The sequence below is a fragment of the Carlito syrichta genome, unplaced genomic scaffold (genome assembly GCF_000164805.1).
Source record: "Carlito syrichta isolate Samal-C Ts95f unplaced genomic scaffold, Tarsius_syrichta-2.0.1 Scaffold314127, whole genome shotgun sequence".
Taxonomy (NCBI): domain Eukaryota; kingdom Metazoa; phylum Chordata; class Mammalia; order Primates; family Tarsiidae; genus Carlito; species Carlito syrichta.
This window is the reverse complement of record NW_007258223.1, coordinates 468,650-495,023: the sequence shown is the minus strand read 5'-3', so window position 1 is coordinate 495,023 and position 26,374 is coordinate 468,650. Positions and strand designations below refer to the sequence as shown.

The 26,374-nt window shown below is 34.2% G+C and overlaps 1 protein-coding gene across 1 annotated transcript in view; it reads left to right on the top strand.

The window, feature by feature from the left end:
• Nucleotides 1-26,374, top strand: part of UBA6 (ubiquitin like modifier activating enzyme 6) — an 80,979-nt gene that overhangs the window by 30,156 nt on the left and 24,449 nt on the right. Inside the window, exons 7-17 of the mRNA XM_008071146.2 lie at nt 483-605; nt 3,655-3,778; nt 7,245-7,348; nt 8,842-8,904; nt 10,329-10,405; nt 10,962-11,028; nt 18,094-18,237; nt 20,073-20,140; nt 20,926-21,004; nt 22,240-22,320; nt 26,257-26,334. Coding sequence (XP_008069337.1) covers nt 483-605; nt 3,655-3,778; nt 7,245-7,348; nt 8,842-8,904; nt 10,329-10,405; nt 10,962-11,028; nt 18,094-18,237; nt 20,073-20,140; nt 20,926-21,004; nt 22,240-22,320; nt 26,257-26,334 — 1,008 coding nt within the window. The remainder of the gene's footprint in view (nt 1-482; nt 606-3,654; nt 3,779-7,244; nt 7,349-8,841; nt 8,905-10,328; nt 10,406-10,961; nt 11,029-18,093; nt 18,238-20,072; nt 20,141-20,925; nt 21,005-22,239; nt 22,321-26,256; nt 26,335-26,374) is intronic.

Here is a 26,374-nt window from a genome sequence, read left to right as displayed (position 1 = left end):
AGCTTCTCAGCCCTTTTTTTTTTTGTAGAGTCTTGTTTCACCTTTTAAGTCTGTTCTATTTTCCATTAGCTCTACTGCTTTGGCAAATGGATACTCCAGTCCTTCTTTATAAAGTAAGAATTCACTGCTAGACCATTAAGCCAAGATATGTCTCTTATATACTGTGCTTGAGTTTTGTGACAAGGCCGGTATTTTTCTTACTTAAAAATCAAAGAATTGATAATCATGATTCATTGATATTATTTCTAATTTAGTTACACTCAATATCCAAATATTTGATATTTACCAAATATCAAAATCTTTGATTCCTAAACTAGCCTGCAAACAATTTATCCTAATCATGATTGACTTTGTATTTCAAAGGATACACTTATTGTAAATGAAATTGTCATGAAAGGGCCCAAGAATAGTAGAACTGGTTTATTTTTTTTCTTTATATAAATAAATAAACTTGAAGGTTTTTTTTCCCCCCCACTTCACAGTTTATCAGTGCAGACATATATGGAATTTCGTCACGGTTGTTTTGTGACTTCGGTGATGAATTTGAAGTTTTAGATACAACAGGAGAAGAACCAAAAGAAATTTTCATTTCAAACATAACGCAAGTATGGTTATATTAATGAATTTTTTAAAAGTTTTTAAAAAGTGGATGTTAACACTATTTTTTTTTAAATTGCAAATATTGGTGTTAGCAAAAAAAATACAATGTTTTTAATTTGTTTTATGGTGTTTTTTGAGAGAATGTTTTGTTTTGTTTGACTACATTATATTAAAAGTGAATTGAAATTGGAATATTAATTGATAAGGGTATTTTGGGTTCTCTCTAGCATTATTTCATAATTGGTAGGTCAATATTTGCTTGTCATAAATTTTAATTTTGTTTTGTATCATGTTCCAGTGGGGCATGAACTGTGATTCAGTGTTGACTGTATCAGATCATGGATGTACTAAATATGTAGTAAGTCACCTGGCCCAACATTTTGGTTACAGGAAGAGCCATCCCTGAATTACCTTAAACCAAAGCATTTCTGATTTGTTATATTTCTAAAACATTATTTAGAAGGTGGGAAAGTTTACGAATTAATTAATCTTTAAATCAAAAAGTCTGAATTTTCTAACCACACTCTTGATGTCATAGAACTTCAGTGTTCTATTCCATAAAAGTACTGCAAATATCATTATGATCTCCTCTTAGTACTCATTCTTTTTAGCCTGAATAATTTTGTACTCTTTGAAACCCAGTAGTCCCCAGCCTCTTTGGCATCAGGGAGACCAGTTTTGTGGAAGACAATTTTCACATGTGGGGGTGGAGACAGTGTCATCAGGCATTAGATTCTCATAAGGAATGCGCAACCTAGAACCCTTACCTGTGCAGTTCACATTAGGGTTCATGCTCCTATAAGAATCTGATACCTTGACTGATCTGACAGGCAGACCTCCACTCTCCCGCCACTCACCTTCTGCTATGCAGCCCAGTTCCTAACAGGCCACACAGCAGTACTGGCCCTGGGCCTAGGGTTTGGGGGCTCCTACTGTAATCAATTTACATTAAAGCCCAAAAGAAGCCAAATATAAGGGAGTGATAATGTACTTTGACATAATGAAATTTGTATTCTTTCTTCATGCTTTATTTTTAAACCCAGCACAATGTTTTTCTCATGCCTTTTTAAGAAAACTGTATTAAACAAGCGTTCTGTGCATCTTTCTGCTACAGGTTGGTTTATTATACTACCTGAGTTACTCTTCCAGACACATTAATGCTTATTCAACCTTTACCTTTTCTGGTTGGTTTTAGTTTGTCGCTGAGAAAACACACTGTTAGAATAAGCTCCAAGAGGCTGTATGAATTCTTCTGTTGCATTGGTATTTTCTTTTACTGAGTAGTGTAGGAAATAAACTGATAAGCTATGCAGTATTTCTTTCTTGTTTTGGGCAAGCTGTAAACTACCAGATTTCTATCTTTAACCCTTTGCACTTGAGTGTTCTCTCTGGGGACATTGTAAATCTAGCAAACCATTTGGATGTCTCTTATGGGACATAGAGATTGCTGGTGATTATATAGGACAAACTTATGCCAGCACAATTATTTTTAAAATGTATGTTTCCTTGAAGTTTTCCATTCATATTACACAAAAAAAGCAAATAAAGAGATGATATACTGAGTTATACATAAATATATATATATATCAGCTGGAGTTATGTAGAAAGTGAATGTGTGAGTGCTTTCATAATGATACACAGATTGGACAATAAATTACATATTATTAATGTGGGAGTTAGAAAACAAGATTGCATTGTCTGCTCTAATAGAAAAACCAGGTAGAAGACGTCAGACAAATTGCACACCATGTATCAATGAACCTACAATGTATGTTGGAGACTTTTTCCCATGTTACCACAATTAGAAAAATATAAGACATAAAATTTTGATTTTCTTGTAATAAGTAAGTTCCTCAATGTCCACAATTCCATTATAAGTCAAATATCATTACAGTAAAATAACTGGTTTCAACACTATACTATTTAATATGAAGTATTTCTTTCCTGTAGTATTTTTTTCACTGTTTTGTAAAAAAAAGTGCTTTTAAGTTACTGGTATGTGATCCATGAGATGTCTCCAAGTGCAAAGGGTTAAAATTTTTCTCCTGCTTCCTCACATTTCTACATTTCTTTGATTTTCGAAGTTAGACTTTCATTTTATATTCATACAGAGTTTTTTCTGAAATGACTTTAAAACTAGTAGATAACTTAATGTTTTGTACAAATCATAAGAATTTTTGAATTTATAAAATATTTGAACTCCTCTGTGGAATCTCTGAACATCTCCCACCAAACGTACAAAGTATATATTATTTAGTATTTACTTTAAAAGTAATAATAAGCTGGGCTCGGTGACTCAGCCTGTAATCCCAGCGCTTTGGGAGGCTGAGGTGAGTGAATTGCCTGTACCCGCGGGTTCAAGATCCACCTGGGCAACTTGGCGAGACCTCATCTCAAAAATAAGTCAAAAATTAGCCGGGCGTGGTAGCGCACGCCTGTAGTTCCAGCGACTTGGAAGGCTGAGGTGGAAGGATTGCCGGAGCCCAACAGGTTGAGACTGCAGTGGCCGGGAGCAGTCCCTGCACTCCAGTCTGGGTGACAGAGTGAGACTCTAACTCAAAAAAAAAAACAAAAAAAAAACAATAAAATAAAATAAAAGTAATAATAGACCTGGCGCAGTGGCTCATGCCTGGGAGACTGTGGTGAGAGGATTGCCTGAGCCCGGGAGTTTGAGACCAGCTTAAGCAACATGGTGAGACCTTGTTTCTACAAAAAATTAGCCAGGATTGGTGGCACGTGCCTTTAGTCCCATCTACTTGGAAGGCTGAAGCAGAAGGAATGCCTGAGGCCAGCAGTTGAAGGTTTTGTGGCTGTGATCAGACCACTGCACTTCAGCTTGGGCAGCAAAGTGAGACTCTGACTCAAAGAAACAAAAAATTAATAGTAATTTGACCATTATTTTGTGGCAGTTTTTTAAAGGCTTCTATTAACAGAGGAATGACTTGGAATTTTGGTTTGTAAAATTTTGTGATAACTTCTCGTTTTTTATGTAATTGTTCACACTGATACATGAATGCATTAGCTCGTTTTTTAATAGATTACTCTTATTTTTAGGCTAATCCTGGCATCGTCACTTGCCTTGAAAATCATCCTCACAAACTTGAGACAGGACAGTTCTTAACATTTCGAGAAATTAATGGAATGACAGGTTTAAATGGATCTACACAGCAAATAACTGGTAAGCTGATGTGTTTTATTCATTTATATTTATTCATTATTCTGCGTATTTATAGTTCAGACCTTGTACTCTGTATTAGGAACACATCAACTCAGACATGATCTGTAGTTTTTGGCCTCAAAACATTCGATCCAAGTGAAGACATTGTTAAACAATGATATTAAGAGAGGACAGGCATTCCAGGAACTCCATATTAAGCAAGGAAATCTACCCAGTTTGGGGACAGCAGCAGTGGGACAAGTGTCTTGACTATAATCTGCTGAATTGGTTTAGGAAGGTGTTGAAAAAAGGGAATTCTATGCAAAGACAAATAGAAAAGACTGAGATGCAAGACAGAGCTCAGGGAACTATAAGAAATATGATATGGTAGAGCTGACAATGAGAATTGTGATCATGAGACTTAACCTTAAGATATTTAGGAGGAAATTTTATTATCACAAACTGTAGGTGGACGAAGATTCCTACGTGTCAATTTACTTAAGGAGTGCAAGAAAGGGAGTAGGTTTTGGAGCAAAGACAATGAATACAGTTTAGACCTGTTGATTGAGCTGGCAATTAAGTATTCACATGGAGATATCTAGATGTTGATTAGATATATGTTCTTGTTCAGTGGCTTGAATAAAAGCGATGAATGGTTGTGACTTTAGGCAAGTTTCTAGGTATTTTGGCAAGAAGTTGAAGGAATCTCTTTTTTCATTAGACTAAGGTGAGATCACTGCCCAAAGGAAATGAAAGGTACCAAGGATGGAGCTTAAGGAAAGTAATCATTTTTAGAAATGGAAAAATTATCAGATATCATGTTGGGCCCATTTGAAGTTGGAGATAATGAATTTATAGCAGCATTAATCTTTATAGTTTCTGTTTTTCCTCCAGCCGTGTTTAAAAGAGTTAAATACAGTACTAGACAACCTATAACTCAGCTATATGGCATATGTATACATGCCTATTTAAGGAGAGTGTTTCGTTTTTATGTTTAGGGCATTGGAAAATAGAATTATAGGCCAGGCATGATCATGTCTGTAATCCCAGCACTTTGGGAGGCTGAGATGTGAAGATTACTTGAGCCCAGGAGTTTGAGACCAGCCTGGGCAACATAGTGAGACCCATCTCAAAAAGTGATTTTTTAAAAAATTAGCCAGGTGTGATGATGCACGTCTGTAGTCCCAGCTACTCAGGAAACTGAGGTGGGAGGATTGCTTGAGCCCAGGAGGTCAAGGCTGTGGTGAGCTGTGTGTGTGCCACTATACTCCAGCCTGGGAAACAAAGTGAGGCCTTCACTCAAAAAATTAAAACAAATTTTTTTTTAAAAAAGAAAAGAACATAGAATTATGTAAGAATTATGTATGATTAGTGTATAGACTAGTAAATTGAATTACCCCTTTTTTAAATGACTGCAATATGTGACTCTAGGTGAGGGGAAAAATCAGTCTTTCAGACTCTGTATGGATAAACAACTTTGATCTATATTTAAGTATCTTTGGTTTTGATTTTGTTTCCCGACTATTTGATTTTGTTTCCCGACTACATCTAAATATCTTAAATACAGCTTTAGATCACTGGTGTTAAATGATTTTTTTAAATGAAATTGACTGTATAAGGATTATTATTTGTTATATCGGGGTTCATACAGTGGTGGATTGTGATGGGTCAGAATTTTGAAGCTACCTGGGTAAAGAGTAACCACTGGACTTGAAGAAATAACGATTAGAAAAAGCCATGTTTTGTACTAAAAAATCTTTGGGGAGGAGGTAAATAAAATGGCTATGAAGCTTTTTTTCTTAACATTTAATAATTGGTACTTAGAACTATAAGGTAATTTTCTGTTAATGTGGAAAACATTGTTAAGTAGCTAAAATAATACATGCTTATTCTATATATACATATATAGATACATACATACATACATACATACATGTGTTTAAATAGAGTTAAAAATGAGTCATACTTCAGACTTCCTCCTTGCTCCAGAGGTAACAGCAGCTAAGTTTGGTGTTTATTACTCTGATGACTTTTTCTGCCTACTTTACATATAAGAGAAATATTAATATATACTTATATGTTAAGTAGAGAGAGAGGGCTTACTTGGTTTCTCTAAATTTAATTTTTTGAATTAGCAAATGGTTCATAAACAAAGGGTGAGCATTTATAGTGCAAAGTTTTCTACTCATCCTTGGTCCACCTCCTTAGTTCTTTATCTACTACCACAGGTAACCACTGTTCTTAGTTTATTGTGTATCTTTCCATGATTTTCTTTTCTTTTTTACACAGAAGATAGCATACATAGTACTGCCTTTTACCTTTTTAGCAAAGTGTCTTGGTGATCTTTTCACATTAGTAATTGCAAAGCATCCATTTTTTTCTTTAAATTTTATTTTATGGCTACATAATATTTCATGGCATGGATGAAGATGTTATCAGATCATTTTTTATTTTTTTCAACTTTTTTCTCCCAGGCCGGAGTGGCTATTCATAAGAACAGTTATTGTTCACTACAGCCTTGAACTCCCAGGTTCAAGTGAGCTTCCTGTCTCGGCCTCCTGGGTAGCTGGGACCATAAGTGCATACCATCATACCCAACCAGAATATAATTTTAATTTGCATTTTCCATATTATGAATGAGGTTGAGTATTTTACATTTTAGAGCTATTTATTTTCCTTTGTGAATCATCTGTCCTTTGCCAATTTTCCTGTTAAGTTGTTGATTATTTTCTTAACTATTTCCAGGCACTCCTAATATAAAGGCATTTGCCAGTTTTTTAATGTGAGTTGCAGATATTTTTTCTAGTCTGGCGTTTATCTGTTATAGATTTTTAATATGGCTTTTTCTTTTTAGTTACTTAGAAAAGGCTTACTTAACCTCAAAGTTTTAAAGGAATTGTTCTCCCATGCTTTTATCTACAAAGTTTTAGATAAAATTATCTCTTTTGACATTAAAACTTGTATCGATTTGGAATAGATATTTTTTTCACAGATGGCTTTTTTCCTAAAAGATTATTGAATAATCTTATCTTTTCTTCACTGGTTTGAGGTGTCACTTTTCTTGTGTCCCTTATGTACTTAGGTCAATTTCTGAATTGTCTGATCTATCCTATTTGTCTATTTATAAGCTAATACCATACTAGATTATTATGATATGTATTATTAGTATAAATGTATTATTGAGGCTTTATGATATATTTTAATAATTAATAATGCATACCTCTCAACCTTTTTTCTCTCTAAGTTTTCTTGTTTGGTTGGTTTTTTTAAGTCTGAAAGTTCACATTGGAGAAAAATACTCTGTCTAGCTTCCCATACTCCTCCCACATTCCATTTAGAAAACAAAACAAAGCAAAACACAAAACTATTCCAGAATCCTCTTAATTTTGCAAATTAGAGAAAATGAACATTTTTATAATAATAAGGTCTTGGATTTTAAAATCTGTATCCCTATGTGATGGTTTTCTTATTTTTTTTTTTCTTCTAGTGGTGTCACCATTTTCTTTTAGTATTTGTGATACTACAGAACTGGAACCATACTTACATGGAGGCATAGCTGTCCAGGTTAAGACTCCTAAAACATTTTACTTTGTAAGTTTTTTTTTCTACTTAAAAAAAGTATTTCTTTACAGGAGCATAATGGCAGAAGAAAACAAAGTAATAAAATAAGTACTCAGTTAACCAAACAGCTTAAAATTTTTTTTATACTTACTTTTTTTTTAATACTTACTTTGAGGAAAATTAAATTAATCGAAACAAAAGAAACATGCATCTTCTATAACTAGAATACCATATGCATATTGTGAATATACCCTATTTAGAATTTACTTTGTTTTTAGCTTTTTTTTTAGAATTTACTTTGTAAGATGAGATAAAATAATGTATTTTCAGAGGATCTAGTAAGAGTTGTTTTGCTTTATTATTTTATTTATTTGAGTTGGAATCTTGCTGTTGCCCAGGCTGGAATGCCATGGCACATTCACGGCCACCACAGCCTCGACCTGCTTGGCTTAGGGGTTCCTTCCACCTCAGCCTTCCAAGTAGCTGGAACTACAGGAGAATGCCACTATGCCTGGCTAATTTTTTGGTATATTGTAGAGACGAGGTCTTGTCAAGTTGCTCAGGGTGGTCTTGAACCCCTGGGCTCAGGCAGTCCTCTCGCTTCCACCTCCAAAGTGCTAGAATTACAGGTGTGAGACACCCGGCCCTGCTGTTTTGCTTTATGATTCAATTTAATTTTCTAACATAAAAAGATTTCTTTATCATACTTGTTAATCCAGATTTTTAAAATTTAATTTTATATATTTCCTGCTGACCTGTGGCATTCAAAGAAAAATGAAGGTAGCAGAATGAAGAGACTGTGGAGATGACTTGTGTCGGGGAACTAAGGGATTTCCTGCTGTGGAGATCCTTAGGCCACTTCTCAGCATAAACTGTAAAACACATGTTTTTCCTTGCAAGTTATCAAGGTTTAACGTGACTGCCTTTTCTTTTCCAGAACTGTTAACAAGTATAATCCTTTATGAAGCTTTGTTCAAGCCAAAATTAGAATGAAACAATCAATTAAAATGGTATATAGCTAGTCAGGTCTGCCCCGGCATACTTCCTTGTGCCCTATTCCCAATTTTTAACTGGTTAGTTTATGCCTTAAATAATTTCAGATTGGGTGGGTGTTTGGGGGTTGTTTTGGAGTTTTGTTTTGCCTTTGTGTTCTTTGTACCACTTCACTTTAACTCCAAATATCTATTCAAGTCTTGCCAAGCATAACAAATGTTAATAACTATCAGAAAAATGTGATAACTTTTAGTTTAAAACAAATTTGTGTATGCAGATGTTTTCACAAATTGTTCCCAAATTTGCTACTTGGTTGTTTTATTGCCTTTAGCCTTTTTTTTTTTTTTTTTAAGTATGGTCATAAAATAAGGAAGAATGGTAGCTATTTGATATTTCAATTAAAACTTATCAACACAATCTTATTTCAGACCTTTGGGAGAGATCTATTGCTTTTAGTGCATTAACAGCTAACAGTATATTTTGTCAAGTAATCACTCACTTGCTCTGAAATAATAATTTTTTTCCATCAGGAACCATTGGAGAGACAAATAAAACATCCAAAGTGCCTTATTGCGGATTTTAGCAAGCCTGAGGTAAACAAACACTTTGCAGGTTTGAGAGAGGCAGCCAGGCGGGGGATGGGGATTAGCAAGTGATTGTAAAGTTAAAATGAGTAACCATGTATATACCTTGCTTTCAGGTTTTCTTAACACATTTGCAATCGGCAAATTTTTCACTTTCCTTATACTGAGATCAGGTGAAAGTAAAAATCTGAAACTGCTATAAACTTCTGTCATTAAGCACAAGTGAAATGGTCTTTTCTAAATTGTCACCTTTTTCACAATACAGCTGAAAGTTGCAGACATATCCAGTATTTGCCTCAGATACCACTCTGACTAGCACTCCATACTTTGTATTTTTATTCATAATATAAACCAAATATATATTATATATGTATATAATATATATATTTGTTTACATTGCATCATTACATCACTGTCTCACTATCACTAATAAGTTCATTGGATTCACCTTTGACCTCAGAAATCTCATCAGCATATATGTCTACATTTCCCATAATTATGGTAAATTATTTTTGACGTTAAAGTATAAAAACCCTGGAATATCAAAATACAGGTATACAATACTAATTGCAACAAAATAATGACCGACTTGCAATTTTTACCAACTACATAAAACAGTAACAACATTGTACAGTCAATATTACATAATTATCTTAATTAGCTTTCTCTTTCCTTGCCTCACTATTCATTTTCAAGCAAAATTTGATAACACGTACGTATGACATCATTGCAGCATTCAGAAACAGAATTTGCAAAGACGTAGATTCACATCAGCTGCAACCAGGAACAGAATTTGGAATGATGTAAATTCACGTTACCGATCACAAATGAGTTAATAAAGCTTATACTCGCATATTGAAAGTTGACTTTAATTGAATTAAAAATGAGAATTTATATCATAGAAAGAATGTTAGAATAATAGGAAAAAGTTTTACTTTTACAATGTTTTGCTAGCTTTCATTACTAAAAGATGATTTTGATAACTTATGCAAAAATGATCTTACTAAAAGATTTTTTGAACCATATAGAGTTTTATACAATACTTATTTCTTACACCCCCAACTATTTTTTAATTACTAGATATAATTTTGTAGCAGTGGATGTATTTGTGATAAGGAGAGAATCAACAGCTTCCAAATTTATAAATGTTATACAAATGTTTTGTTCAGTTGATACTACCCCAGGTTTCATGTGGATAACCTAGTAAACACTAGCCGTACCTCCTGGAATTGAAACATGGAACTATTGGACTGAAAGTCAACTCATTTAACTTCTCCAAGCCTCAGCTTTCAATCTGTTAAATGGACTTAATAATAGTATTAAGCTACTTTATTGTAGGACTAAATTAAATAATGTTTGAAAAGCATTTAGCACAGTGTCTGGCACATATAAGCACTCAATAAATGTTGACCAATTTTTAATGTTCTCAATAGGCACCTTTAGAGATTCACACAGCTATGCTTGCCTTGGATCAGTTTCAGGAGAACTACCGTCGCAAGCCAGATATTGGGTAATGTTTTTTGTTTTAAAATAACTTATTTTCCTTTCAATAAAAGTAAACTAAGCCCCATGTAACTGCAGTATTATTAAATATACTACACTGCATAACCATTCATTGTGACTTTTTGGTTTTTTCCCCGGTGGGAGTGGATCAGTCTACAAAAGTGAAATCATAAAAATGTGAATTTTCCCACTTTCAAGCCTTAAAGGAATGAAAACGTTCTAAATGAAAACTTTCTAAAACAAAACAAAACTCTGAGAATTACTGAATTAACCTATGATAGTTTTTTTAAAACCTTATTTCTATTAAATCAGATTACTTTTGTAAATGTTTTTATTTTTATGTTTAACACTAAGTCTTACTTATATACTGTACTGAGGTGAGTATGATTTTAAAGTAGTATATTATTTATAAGCTAGTTACCTTTAAGTCAGTGAAACATTTTGTGCTACTTGTTGGGAAAATTCCACATTCTTTAATATATTTCATAAATTTTAGTTTTGAATATGTTCTACTTATAACAATTGAGAAAATTGAAGTTAGGGTGCTTTGTTTTGAATCTTAGATGCCAACAAGATTCAGAAGAACTGTTGAAACTAGCAACATCTATAAGTGAAACCTTGGAAGAGAAGGTGAATATTCAGTTTTGACCGTTAGAAAATTTGTAACATAAATACTCTATATGTTAATATTCTCTTACCCTTCAAATCCCAGCTCCACTGATTATTGACTCTCTGAAATTAGGCAAGATATTTTACCTTATTCTGCTTTAATTTATATATGTATAAAATAGGGTTAACCTACCTTATAGGGTTGTTGTGAACATTAAATGATTCAATTTTGTAAGGCACTTAAAATGCTGTGTGACATAGTAATGACTATTTGCTGCAGCTGCTGTTATTAATATTTTTCTTTATTAATCTGTTCTGATTTACTTGATTTGTTAACCCATTAAAACTCATTATATATGTTATCAGCTTTCCTATAAATCACCCATCAATCCTTTTATACATTATACATTCTCATCTCTTTTTTTTTTTTTTTTTTTGAGTTGGGGTCTCACTCTGTCGCCCAGACTGGAGTATAGTGACACACTCACAGCCACCCCAGCATCAACTTGCTAGGCTCCGGCCATTTCACCTCAGCCTTCCAAGTAGCCGGAACAACAGGTGTACGCTACCACACCTGGCTAATTTTTTATTTTTTTGTAGAGATGAGGTCTCTAAGTTGCCTGGGCTGGTCTTGAACCTGTGAGCTCAGGCAATCCACTCGCCTCAACCTCCCAAAGTGCTGGGATTATAGGCTGAGCCACCGCCCGGTCCATTCACATCTCTTAATTGCATACTGTATGTCAGATTTGGACTTTAACATATTTATGTAGAAAATTTTTTTGTATGTTATAATGTCAGTGCCTGTGAGCCAACAGTTTCATTTAAGCAGCTTTTTGTATATCAATGTTTATAGAATTATTTGAAAATTGTTAGGGTTTTTTTTTCTTATTTTTTAGAAAGGAGGGGGAAACCAGTCTTAAAATCTGTGGTAAGAGGCCTTGTTCTCAAATATTATATAATTAAACAAATAATAGTCATACCAAAGCAGTGACTCACTAACCATAAATGAAATACTTTTTGTTGTATATTTAGTGACTATAGAAAAAAATGTATGAAAGGCTAGAAATAGATTGTTGAAATCATTAAACAAAGAGTATGATTAGGGATTTATCAGGCTTATGGAGATGTAATTTACATAAAGTAAATCACACTTTTGGGATGTACAGTTAAACAAAATTCTGTACACAATTCAGCTGTACTCAGTGAATTCAAAGTGGATCTTGATGAATCACCACCATCATCAAAATATAAAACATTTCCATAATGCCAAAAAGTTCTCTCATGCCTTCTTATAATCATTTCTTGATCCTACAACCAAACCCTGACAGCCACTATAGATTTATCTTTTCCAGAATGTCATATAAATGGAGTCATACAGTATGTTGCCTTTTGAGTCTGGCTTCCTTCACTGAGTATAATGAATTTGAGTTTGGTCCATGTTGTTGCATATTTATTCCACTTTATTACTGAATAATGTTTCATTATATAGATGTACTATAGTTTATTCCTACACAGCTGATGAAAATATGAGTTGTTTCCAATTTGAACAATTATGAATAAAGCTGCTACAGATATTTGCATGTAGGATTTGATGTGGACATGTATTTTTATTTCACTTGTGTAGATACCTAGAAGTACATTACACTCATGGCAAGTGTATGTTTAATTTAGTAATAAACTGCCAAACTGTTTTGCAAAGTAGCTGTACAATTTTCATTCCCACCAGAAATGTATGAGAATTTCATTTGTTCTGCATCTTTCCAACACTCTGTATTATCTTTTTGTTTGATTTTAACAATTTAATATGTATAACCGCATGTCCGTGTAATTTTAATTTGCATTTCACTGGTTGGCCTTGAATTTAAGCGTCTTTTAAGAAGCTTATTTGCCACTCATATATCTCCTTTAATAAGGTATATTTTCAAACGCTTACCTGTTAATGTGTAAGTTTTTTTTATTTTCTCATTGAGTTTTTTATATATTTTTATATGCAGAGGGTGCCAAAAAATTGTATATACATTGTAAGAAAGGAAAAAACTGTATTAAAGTTGTAATACTCAATATATACTGATAACAAAAGACGATAACAAGTCTTGTTTGACTTCTGCGATTATACATTGCTACCATAATGCAATTCAACTTTGAAAAGTAATACATAGATAACATGTCTTAAAATGTGTACATTTTTTGGCACCCCTGGTATTTGGATATGCATTCTTTATCAGATATGTGGTTTACAAATATTCTGTTAAGTTCAGTTTATCAGTTTTTCTTTTTGTGGTTTGTATCTTTTGTCCTAAGAAAAAAAATTTTGGCTCACACTTGTAATCCCAGCACATTGGGAGGCTAAGGTAGGAGGATCACTTAAGCCCAGGAGTATGAGACCAGTCTGGGCAATATAGCGAGACTTCCTCTTTATAAAATTTTTTGAAAAAATTTGCTGGATGTGGTGGTGTGGCACCTGTAGTCCCAGATACACCACTGAGATCCTGCTGAGGCAGAGGGTCACTTGAGCCCAGGATTTTGAGGCTGCCATAGTCGTGATTGTGCCACTGTAATCCAGCCTGGGTGAAAGTGAGACCGTAATGCAAAAACAAAAATTTTTTTAAAGCCCAAAGTCATGTAACTCTTCTATGTTTTCTTCTGGAAGTTTTACAATTGTATAAGTTAATTTTTGTATATTGTGCAAAGTCTGGATCAAAACATGACCATACAAAGTAGCGCTCAATATACTATTGATTAGTATACATGACTATATACTAATTTTGTACACAGTTTTGTAGTTGTGAGTTCGTTTTTATGTGGCTTGCTTAATAGATCATAGTGCATTTTTTCATATATGAATGTCCAGTGATTCTGACCCATTTGTTGAAAAGATTTTAATTTCCTTTGAAATTACATAGCATCTTTGTCAACAATTTATTGATCATATATATGTAGGTCTATTTCTATACTCTGATACCTTCTATTTCTTTCCTTTTGCCAGTACCATCCTATCTTGATTATGGTGGCTTTTATTGTAAGTCCTGGAATCAGCTTTGGATTTATAGTATATTTCTCAGAAAGAGCTCAGAATTATGTTATTCTCTCGAGTTTTTTTAATTTGTTTTAAATTTTTCTGTAGCTTTTATATGTCAAAGCCAGCCTGGTTGGATGTAAAATTTTAGGCTCCTACTTTCTTCACTGATATCTTTCTATCTTCCTGTTGAGACATATGATGCTAGCCTAACTTTCTTACTCTTACAAGTAATCTGGTCTTTTTGTCTTGAGACTCTCTATTTTTTGTCTTCATCTATAAAATCTAATAGTTTTACCAGATGCTATCTGAGAGTTGATTGTTTGGCAGATTTTCCCTTGGTAATAAGCCCATTTTGATATGTAGATTCAGATTTTGTTTTATTTAATTATTTTTTCCCCTTTTTGGAGGGATGGAGTGTGAATCATCTCTGTTCTTAGTTGTGAAATTGGTGTTAAGGTTTGTGTATGTGTTTTTTCCATGTCTCCCAAGTGCTTGTTAAGAATGTATAATGCACTTAGACAAATTTGCTGACTAGTTTGGTGGGGATATTTTCCGTAGCTGAAATATTTTGATTATGATTTTCTGTTTTTCTATTCTAGCTTTGTATGGTAGACTTCTTTTTCTGCTTATTTTTTTAGACAGAGTAAAGCTTTTGGGTGCTTTTTAGATTCCTACTTTTATAACACTTTTCTCTCTTAGGATATTGCAAAGGAGTTTCTTTTAATGGATGACTTTTTTTTGGTGGAGAGGTATTGGTGTGACTTATGCATCTCTTTGATTTCTGCCAAATCCTTAACTTCCCTCCCTTTAATCCGTTTCTATCAAAGGATGTCTTTCCCCTTTCTGTTTATATCTTTCTCTTAGAGTTCTTTCACCATAGCCAGTGCTGAGATCTGCCAGATTTCGTACCTCTGTTTAGTTTTTTTTTGGGGGGGACTTAGTGTGGGACTTTCTTTTCCTTAGGATGATTTTGACTAATTTGTTACTATTAGACCTTTCACTCTTTTCTGTGGTCTTTTCATACTTTCTCCTCTCTGATTAAGTTCGTAGCAATGGAAAGTCCAGAGATGGCTGTGTTGGAATTCAGCATCTGTTTTTCTACTTATAAGTAATTGAAGTTTATAATATTCTCTGTTTTCTAGTAGTATTGAAGCCCTGTTGCTGTTTTACTTATCTTCATGTTTGGGGGACTGTGTGGGGAAAATTAGATTTAGGCTGCTGTCATTATCCCAGGGTAACAAAAAATTTTCCAAGATCTGGATGTTTCTTTGTGTGTGAGTGTGTGTTTTGTTTTTTGTTTTTGAGTCAATCTCACTCTACCTCCCGGACTGGAGTGTAGTGGCACATTCATGGTCACTTCAGCTTCAAACTTTCGGGCTCATGTGATCCTTATACCTGAGCCTTCCAAGTAGCTGGAACCATAGGTGCCACCATGCCCGGCTAATTTTTTGATTTATTGTAGAGAAGAGGTATTGTTGAGTTGCCCAGGCTGGTCTTGAACCCCTGGACTCAGGTATTCTCTAACCTCTGCCTGCCAAAGTGCTGGGATAACAGGCAAGAACCAACACTACTGGCCTGGATATTTCTGTGTTTACTAAAAAATAATAGACTCTTGGGAGCTAGTTTAACCTAATGGTGAGAATAAAGCTTTAAAGTTGGCCTTTCTAGCTTCAGACCCCGGCTTCACCACTAACTAGCTATGAAATCTTGAAAAATTTACTTAATCTTTCAAGGTTTCAGTTTTCTTACTTGTATAATAGAAATTATACTTCTGGTCAGGTACTCGGTGCACGCCTGTAATACCAACACTTTGGGAGGCTGAGACTGGAATATTGCTTGAACCCAGAAGTTCAAGACCAGCCTGGGCAACATAGTGAGACCTCCTCTCTACAAATTAGCCAGGCATGGTGGTGTACACTTCTAGTCCCAGCTACTTGGAAGGTTGAGGTGGATTGCCTGAACCCAGGAGGTTAAGGCTACGTTGAGCTGTGATCGTGCTACTGCACTCCAGCCTGGACAATAGAGTGAGACCCTGACTGAAAAACAAAGAAACTATACTTCTGGAGATTATTTTGAAGATATGTAAAGACCTAATATATAACTTAGCATGGTAGGTGTTCATTCAAACTAACTGCTATTATCAATTCTCGTTATTGTTTTTAATATCACCACCAACAATATGTCTGCATTCAGAAATGGCACAATTTATATCATAATCCATCTGAGTTGAGTATATAGTCCTTAATAGTTGAAAATAATGAAATATAAAAAATTGAAATGGAGGAGTAGAATAATAAGTAGACATTAACCACATTGTTATCACAGATAATTTGAGAATATAAGAGTCCTCTCTCCCCTCCTCAATGTACAAGCACTGTTATTTTACAAACATTTCAGGAGATTGAGCCAACTTGAAGCTTAAGGCTAAAATTAAGTTTACTGAGGTTTAAAGAATAGGAAGAGAAAGAGAAACCAGCTCATGGAAAAGATCTTTTGTCACATGTTAGAAATTACGCTAAAGCAATAGCTCTAGAATTTAGTTCTCTAATATTTTCTTTAAAATATTGATAAATTTGGCTGGGTGCCATAGCTCAAGCCTGTAATCTCAGCACTTTGGGAGGCCAAGGCAAGAGGATTGCCTGAGCCCAGGGGTCCGAGACCAGTCTGAGCAACTTGGTGAAACCTCGTCTCTACAATAAATCAAAAAATAAGCTGGGCATGGTAGTGTGTGCCTGTTGTTCTGGCTACCTGGAAGGCTGAGGCTGATGGATTGCCTGAGCCCAGCAGGTCGAGGCTGTAGCTGTGAGCATGCCACTGCACTCCAGCCTGGGCGACAGAGTGAGACTCCAACTCAAAAAAAAATTTTTTTTTTTGAGAAACATTTCAAATTTTTAAGTATAATTGGAAACTTTATCTCATACCAATGTGCTACATCATTTATTAGACATAATTTTACGTGTGTGTGTGTGTGTGTGTGTGTGTGTGTGTGTGTGTGTGTGTGTGTGTATGTGTGTGTGTTTTACAGAGATGAGATCTCGCTGTGTTGTCCTGGCTGGTCTTAAACTCCTGGGCTTAAGCAGTTCTCCTGGTCTCCCAGAGTGCTGGGATTATAGGTACAGGCCACTGCACCTGGCTAATTTTACTTTTTATTTACCACATCCAACATAAACTATGTCTTTTTTTTTTTTTTTAATTAGAGATGACATCTCACTATGTTTCCCAGCTGGTCTCGAACTCCTGGGCTCAAGTGATCCTCTCTCCTAAACCTCCCAAAGTGCTGGGATTATAGATGTGAGCCACCATGCCTAGCCTGCTTATCATTTTTACTGAATTATTTATTTATTTATTTTTCATTTATCTAGGATCAAGGTTTTCTCATAGTAGTGGGTTTTTTATTTTGTTTGTTTTTTTCTTTTTTTAGTTAGAGTCCCACTCTGTTGCAGAGTCTGGAGTGCAGTGGCACTCCAGCTCACCACAGCCTCAACTTTCAAGACTCAAGCTATCCTTCTGCCTCATCCTCTTGAGTAGCTGGGACTACAGGTGTGTGCCATCATGCCCAGCTAATTTTTAAAAAAATTTTTTGTAGACACAAAGTCTCTCTATGTTGCCCAGGCTGTCTCAAACTCCTGGGCCCAAGTAATCCTCTTTCCTCTACCTGTCAAAGTACTGAGATTACAGGCATGACGCCAGTATGTCCAGCCACCATAGTGGTTTTTAGTAATAAAATTTTTTTTTGATTCGCATTTTTTGTATGACTGACTGTCATTACCAAACTGTTCTTTAACAAAAGATATAAATGATAGCTATTTGAGTTTATTCTGAGTGATGCCCTAAGGTGACATATAGAGTCCAAAAGCAAAAAGCACAGTTACTGGTAAAGGGAAACACCACTTAAGGTAACATGCAGCCGGGTCTTTTATTGTGAGATTGGGGTTTTGTTTGAACTTCAAAGCTGAAAACCTTTTTTAGAGGTTAAGTTCTGATGATTTTCACATTTAATCATTGAAATGTCAAGTGTACTATGTGAATAGTGTTAATATTATTGTCTCTCATGGCTTATGTTTTAGCCTGAAGTGAATGCTGACACGGTGCACTGGCTCTCTTGGACTGCTCGGGGCTTTTTACCCCCACTTGCTGCAGCAGTAGGAGGTGTTGCCAGCCAAGAAGTATTGAAAGCTGTGACTGGAAAATTTTCTCCTTTGTGCCAATGGGTTAGTTCTGAATTTGAATATTTCTTAACATTTTTTCCACTCATAAAATGAATATGCTATATATTATAAAGTAGTATTAATTAATGTATTAGAAAAGCAGTCTTATGATCTTTTTTGATGTATAAAAGAGATGTGAGTAATATACCTTCAAAACTTAATTGTAAGATTGAAATAACCAGATCCTTTTGGGGGACTATTGAGATATAACCCCAAATTCTCTTCTCAGATTAGTTTTCTCAGTTATAATAGTAAGGAAATGAATTTTCTATTTTTGTAGTTATTTCTCCAATACTACTAGCTTAGTATTCTTAGGCTCTCAGGACTCTTTAACTTGTTACATGAAATCTTTTGGTATCATGAATATAAGCCTTTTTTTTTTTGGCAACTGCAGCCTCAACCTACTGGGTTCAGGCATTCCTTTTGCCTCAGCCTTCCATATAGCTGGGATTACAGGCATGGACTGGCTAATTTTTTATTTATTGTAGAGGTAAAGCCTCACTCTGTTGTCTAGGCTGATCTCGAACTCCTGGGCTCAGGCAGTCCTCTCACCTCAGCCTCTCAAAGTTTGGGATTACAGGAGTAGTGCACCTGGTTCTAGATACACTTTTAAAATTGGAGAATGATACAGTTTTGAAACTGCATAGTATGTGATAAAATGACATGATAAAAACCCTCATTCTAGCTGGGCTCGGTGGCTCAGCCTGTAATCCCGCGCCTGTGGGAGGCTGAGGTGAGTGGATTGCTTGAGCCCACGGGTTCGAGACCTGCCTGGGCAGCGAGACCTCATCTCTACAATAAATCAAAAAATCAGCCGGGCGTGGTAGCGCATGCCTGTAATTCTGGCTACTTGGAAGGCTGAGGTGGAAGGATCGCTGGAGCCCAGCAGGTCGAGGCTGTGGTGGCTGGGAGCGGCCACTGCACTCCAATCTGGGCTACAGAGTGAGACTCCAACTCAAAAAAAACAGAAACAAAAACAAACAAACAAACAAACAAAAAACCCTCATTCTGTTACCAGAAGGAATAATTGGCAGAAGGTATCAAAGGACACTGTCTTCGGGCCCTTTCTTTTTTTAGATACTTTTAGATACTTGAAATATGGCATATATCATTAAAAAATTTTTTTAATTTTTAAAGGTACTCATATTAATAATGCTGTTTTGCTGCTGAAATATTTTATTTTTAATATAGAATACAAATATATTAGTAAAAGTTTGAATGTAACTGTTAACTTCATGGGAAATATAATAATCATTTGGTAATGTTTAAATTTAGCCGTATAAGTTGCTTAAATGAAAATGAGAATGAGACTCAGTTCTTACTTTTATTAACTTAAACTAAATTTGTATGGTATTTTTATTAATGCTGGTATTTTTTAAAATTTTGATTTTCTAGATCATTTTTTCTATATTATAGCTATTTATGATATATAAATTATTCAAGCTTGAAAATGCACACAGAGTAGGTAATTTCTTCTCAAGAAGTAATCCAATTATTTATTAAAATGTAGCTGAAATTGAATGAGGCTTTCAAAGTCTTTATGTGGTTATGAAAAATAGATTTAGAAGTGAAATTTCCTTGGTGTAAATTTAGAATATAACATCTTTAGGATGGCTGAGTGAATCAAATTATATATTTTTGAAGAGTTCCTTCAGGTTTTATCATTCTTTTAATGCAACAATATAGAAACATACATATTTGTATTTTGCTCTGAATTGGCAAAGTTGTAAAATAATTTTTCCCTTAATGGTTATTTAGTAACTATCGAAGAGAAGAGTTTTAAATAGTAATTTCAGTTCTATACATAACAAATTGTATTTTTAATCTTCTATTTTAAGTTATATCTAGATGCAGCAGATATTGTGGAATCCCTAGGAAAACCAAAATGTGAAGAATTTCTCCCACGGTAATCCTGAAATTTCTGTTGCTTTTTCTTAGTTGTAGGTTTATAAGAGGTAGATAGATTAAAAACATTTTTGTTTAAACATGAATTCGTTTTATATGTCTTTTCTCCTAATTCGTTTTCTTTTGCAGTTGTAGATTGGGGTCATTTTAAGTGTCATAATAATGTCGTGCCTCTCTACCACCTTATAAATAATGAAGACAGTTTTTAATTGTATGTCATGATAATGGTTAGCATTCAAAATACCAGAATGGTGCTGGATGAAAAAAAAATGTTGTCCTACAGTCTTTATATTAGTCATTCTTCACCTTTTGGAGTTGTAAATCTCTTTGAGAATCTTAGAAAAGTTCAGAGATTCGTTCTCCCTAAAATATATATAACCCAAAGTCCTGCCTTCAATTTAAGTTGATGACTTTAAGACCCATCCGTAGATTCCCCTAATAACTTTTTTAAACACCCTTGGCTTAGAAAAAAATTTTTTCTAGATAAAGTCACCTTCATTTAAGTCATTTGGATTTATATTATTAAGTCAAATGGATTTCTTTATGGCGTCTTTTATCTTTCAAATAAGATAGTTCATCGGAAAAATTGGGGGAACTCCTAAAGAACATTTTATTTTAAAGTACAACATTAAGTTGTTATTAAAGATAATGAAACTAATCTTAATAGGGCTTTTTATGCCTTTCCCTTTTTTTGGTATATGTTGCTTTTGTGTTAAAGATAATGAAACTAATCCCAACGGTGTTTTTTATGCCTTTCTTTTTCTTGTTATGTGTTGATCTCTTCAGAGGTGATAGATATGATGCCTTACGAGCCTGCATTGGAGACACTTTGTGTCAGAAGCTACAAAATTTGAATGTCTTCTTAGTAAGTATGAATAATGATGGGATAAGTAGTATATTGAGACAACTGTTGTGTATCATCAAGTTAATTTATTAAAACAAATTTGAGTCTGAGTAGAGTATGAGTAGTTGTGGTAGAGACCACTGGCTCTTTACAGAAAAAGTTTGCCATCCTCTTGTCTAAAGAATTAATATGACTGGGCATGGTGGCTTTTGCCTGTCATCTCAGCACTTTGGGCAGCTGAGACGAGACAATTGCTTGAGACCAGAGGTTCGAGACCAGCTTGGGAGACATACTGAGACCTCGTGTCTACAAAAATAAAAATATTAGCTGGGTGTAGTGGTGAGTACCTGTAGTCCCGGCTATTGGGAGGCTGAGGCAGAAAGATCACCTGAACCTAGGAGGTCCTAGGAGGTCAAGGCTGCGGTGAACCATTATCGTACCACTGCACTCCAACCTGGACATCAGAATGAGACCCTGGCTCAAAAAGAAAAAAAAGAATTAGTATATTTAAAATAAAAATATGAGTTTTATAGTTTGGACATTAAATGATTTTCTAGGAATATATTTAAAATTGAGTGTTTAAAAAAATTTTTTCCCCTCACTAAATGAAGGAATATGTAGGTGTATTCTGTCTTTCTTAAGTGTTTTAGTTCATTGACAGATAAGTTGTCCCTGATAACTTAAACTCTTCCTGTAATTTATGTTTTTTTACTATTAGAATTGGTCCTGAAAATACCACTGATTTTTCAGTAACCATTTTAAAAATAATGCTTTGAAAATCAACTATTGTTGAGTTTTTACATGCATATGGGATCTACTATTTTTGGTTATCAATTTACTTAAAACTGATAATAGGGAAGTCTTAGAATATTCTTCAAGTGAGTTTTGAAAAATGTGTAAATATAAGGGATCTTTTGAAGTAAAATAGTGTACTAGTGCTTTATGCTATTCATTTCTAACATAAAAAAGGAACTTGATGTTTGACCTTTGTTTGGAATCTTTAAATGTCTTCAGTTTAATGGAATTGTAAACATTTTGCTTTTCCATATTCAGTTTATACTTTTTGAGGCACTTATAATAGCATAATAAACCTCTTAAATCTTTCAAAGTAAAATGAGTCACAAATGGTCAAGTCATTTTTAAAAGTATACATTTACTGTAACAGCATTTGAAGAAAATTAAGATGAAATTGATCTTTAGTAAATAAGTGTTTTAGTTTTATTTAATCTGATATATACCATTTTTCTCCTTCCTAGGTAGGATGTGGAGCTATAGGCTGTGAAATGTTAAAAAATTTTGCTTTACTTGGTGTTGGCACAGGCAAAGAGAAGGGAATGGTAAGATAACAATTCTTGAGAGTTAAAAGTTTATGTTTCTGTGGTTCCCTTTTTAAAACTATATTTGACTGCATAGATTTTAAGTATCATTATTTGAAGATAGAGTAACAAATTAGAAATTGGAAGATTCTTGGGTGGGCACACTTTATCAATAAGGCTACCTGATCTCAAACCAGTTGAAGTGGTGCCCAGAGTGAGGCCCAAACTTCACCTCTACAGGACCATTTGTATACCTAACCCTGACTTGTACCCCTCATATTTAAAATAAAAATTGAAAAAAAAATTCCAGTCGTGAAATAATCTAGAGCCTTAATTACAGTTAAAGGACATGAGGTTTTAACTCTTCATGGAGCCTTGAGTCTACCTTCGTTCCTTCTGACATTTTTCACATTTGACCTAGATTCAGCCTCCTAAGGTAATGAGGAAACAGCCTCCAATTAAGCCCAGAAGTAGGTGGCATACGGGTGTTTCTCCTTAAACCTAATGATTTCTACTGTCCAGCAAGGCACTCTTCTGGCATGGGAACTCCAGAGCAGGTTTTTTACTTTGCTGTAGTCCCACCATGCTTTGTTACCTGAGCTGACACAAATAATCACACCACATTCTGTTATTTATTATGCCAAGAGACTTCCAACATGTACCTTTGTGTTTTTTCTTTAACATCACTGGGAACATCTAAGGTTTTTGTTCAGCTTCCTTCAAAGGCAATTGGTCAGTCTCCTTTCTTTGTGAATGTGTTTTACTTAATTCCAAATACATATGTACATACATACATACATGAAAAAAGAAAAAAATCAGTAAATTGGAAAGTTCTGAATTTCCTCTGACCAATTTTCAAAAGATATATGACCTTATAGTAGATTGTTTTCTTCTATCCTCAGCTTTTTTCTCTAATACTGTGAAACTGAAATTTTTACTTCCTACTTTGTAATGTTATTATGGAGATCAAATCTGAAAGGGCTTTGCAAACTATAAGACATATTATTATTGTTAGTATTGTAAACTAACTTCCATTAGTGATTTAATACATATACATCAAGAGGACTAACAATGAACAGTTAAATTACTAAAATTTATATGGTAGCGCACATTTTATAGTTTATTAAATTTGGCTTATTGTTCCACTTTAAAACCGTATACATTACTATCATAGTTACAGGCAGATGTACGTTTATTATGTTTCATAAACTGCTGTTACTTCTGGTGGTTTTAAGAAGTATTCAAAAAAAGAGCCTTAATTGTATAAGTGTTCACTTAAATTCTTTAACTCCTTGGAAATTCATGTTGCATATCAGTATATAAAGGTCAGGAAAAGAAATATAATGAAGAAACGTACTAACTTCAGATAACAACATGAGGTAAGTTATTGTGGACAGACTTCTATCCTATTGCAAACACATAGACCTACTGTATAAATTTTTTAAAAGTATTTACATATAAGAAATCCCCAGGTGCCAGGACCCAAGAGAGAAAAAGTATCCTAAGCTAAAAGCCATGGCAACCGAAAAGTGTCTCTGTATTGAATGTTTGTCCAAAACCTTAAATAAAAAGGGAAGTGACTCATGAAAAATTGAAACTTGGAACATATACTACACTGTTAAGTACAGGATCTAAAATTATATCATGTAAAAACATTAAGCAGAGAAATGATTATAAAAAATTTAGGACCACTGAAATCTCCAGAGCTTTAACTAAAGGACTTGCAAAGCTGCAACATGGTGATATTTACATACACTTAGAGCACATAGGACAATGTGAAAAATCAACCTTCATTTAAGACAGTTCAGACTTTAAAATGACATTTTACTAGAGAGAAGGATCAACCTCAGTAGGTGGAGGAAGGGAAGGAGGAAGGGAGACGAAACATGAGGAAAAAACAAGGCACTAATATTTTACAAAAAGCAAAATAAGAATTTCTGTATAATCAGGAATCTTAAAATTCAGGTATGACTGAAGTACAGATAGACAAGTCAGAGATAAATATAAGTATATACCCAAAATGTAGTGCAGGAAGGTATCATTTTCTAATGAAAAAGAATGTGTTTGCAAGATCCAACATGGGTCTAGTAGAATTTCCAGAGAGAATAAAGATAATGGAGAAAAAGCAATATATTCCAAGGATAATGACAAAAGTTCCCAGAACTGAAGAAGGGACAGGTATTTTCAGATTGAAAAGATAAACTAGTCCCAAACAAACGAAAGGATGGAAGTAGTTCTTCATAGTGCAAGAGGAAATTACCATTAACCTAGTTTTCTGTACTTGGCTAAGTTATCTTTCAAGAGGGAAAGGAAAGGAAAGATATCTGACAAGTAAAATGATGAAGGATTACCACTTACTGGTTCTTATGAGAGAACTATCAGATAACGTAGGCAGTGCATAAAGGGTAAGCAGAGGCATTTGTCAGCATTCCTAGATTTAAATAAGTATTGATTTTAAACCTTAGAGTGGGATGGTTAAAAATAAATGTAACTAAAATATTTATTCGTTGATGTCCTGGAAACCTTAAATAGTTCAGATATTCTCAAATTATTAGGAGGAAGATAGAGGTTTTAATTAATTTTAGATCTTAAGTTAACCATGAACATGTTAAAATTTTGAGCATTTTCACATAAAAATAGGCATTTAGCTTCCAAACTAGTTTAGGAGGAGGATGAGTAGAAATCAAGAAAACATGATCCATTCAAAAATACAGGGAAATGAAAAGTACAATTGGAGGAAGTAGAAGGAAAAAGCCTATATCAGTCCACACAATAATTATGAGTTGAAGCTTTTTTGTTCCAAGATATTTTCTGTTTGGCTTTTTTTTTTTACTTCCTATTAAATAACTTCCTCTAACTTAAATACTCAGAAATGTTGAAGACATGAGAAATGCCACCTAAAAGAAAATGAATTTGAAATGCAATCTGAAAAATACTGTGCCTAGGCAAATCTTTTAAAATGCTAGGTTAAGTGGCAAACGCATTTTGAATACTCTTTAGATTATCTTGGATCTGTTTACTTCTGTCATCCTTTAGAATGAGAGTTTGCAGACTTTTTCTTAAATGATCACATTGCAAATATTTTAGGCTTACAGATAATAGATCTTTGTCACAAATATGCACATGAAAACAGCAATAGATAATTCTTAAACAGCATGATGGTATATCAGCAAAATTTTATTTACAAAAGCAAACAACCTGTTCAGTAGTTTGTAGCCTCTGCTTTAACCAGAGTTTCTTTCAGAATGAAGCATGCAAGCATTCTTCTCAAATTAATTGAGATGAAGAATAAATAAGGTTAGAAAGAAGAGCTGGCTACTCTGGGTAATAGGTTACATAGTCCAAAAAGGTGATCGTGCTGTTTTTAGTCTCTATTTTGTTATACATAAGCAAAAAGTTTTGAACTGGAATTGCATTGGTTCAACTATTTTTTCCTGAAGTTTTGTTTTTGTTTTTGTTTTTGTTTTGAGTTGGAGTCTCACTCCATCACCCAGGCTAAAGGGCAGTGGCACTCACAACCTGCTGGGCTCCAGGCTCCGGCAATCCTTCCACCTCAGCCCTGGAACTACAGTCACGCGCTACCATGCTGGCTAATTTTTTATTTTTTTGTAGAGACAAGATCTTGCCAAGTTGCCCAGGCTGGTCTCGAACCTGCAGGCTCAAGGCAGTCCACTTACCTTGGCCTGCCAAAGTGCTGGGATTACAGGCTAAGCCACCAAGTTTGGCAGTTCAACTCTTTTTTATGTGCTGCTATGCTAAGCATTAATTGCAATTAAATATAAGTATAAAAGAGTAATATTGATAACCATTTTTAGAATATTTATATTATTATAATCTTTACCAGTCAAAATAACTTAGAATAGCATGTGGGGATTTTTGTAGTCATACTGAGAAAAACAAAATAGATTAAAATTGATTTGTTATGTAATTTCAGCCATTTTTTCTTCTTGATACTAGATTACAATTACAGATCCTGATTTGATAGAAAAATCCAACTTAAATAGACAATTCCTATTTCGTCCCCATCATATACAGGTATGTTGTTATTCTCTTTCAAATTTTCAGTCATCCATTG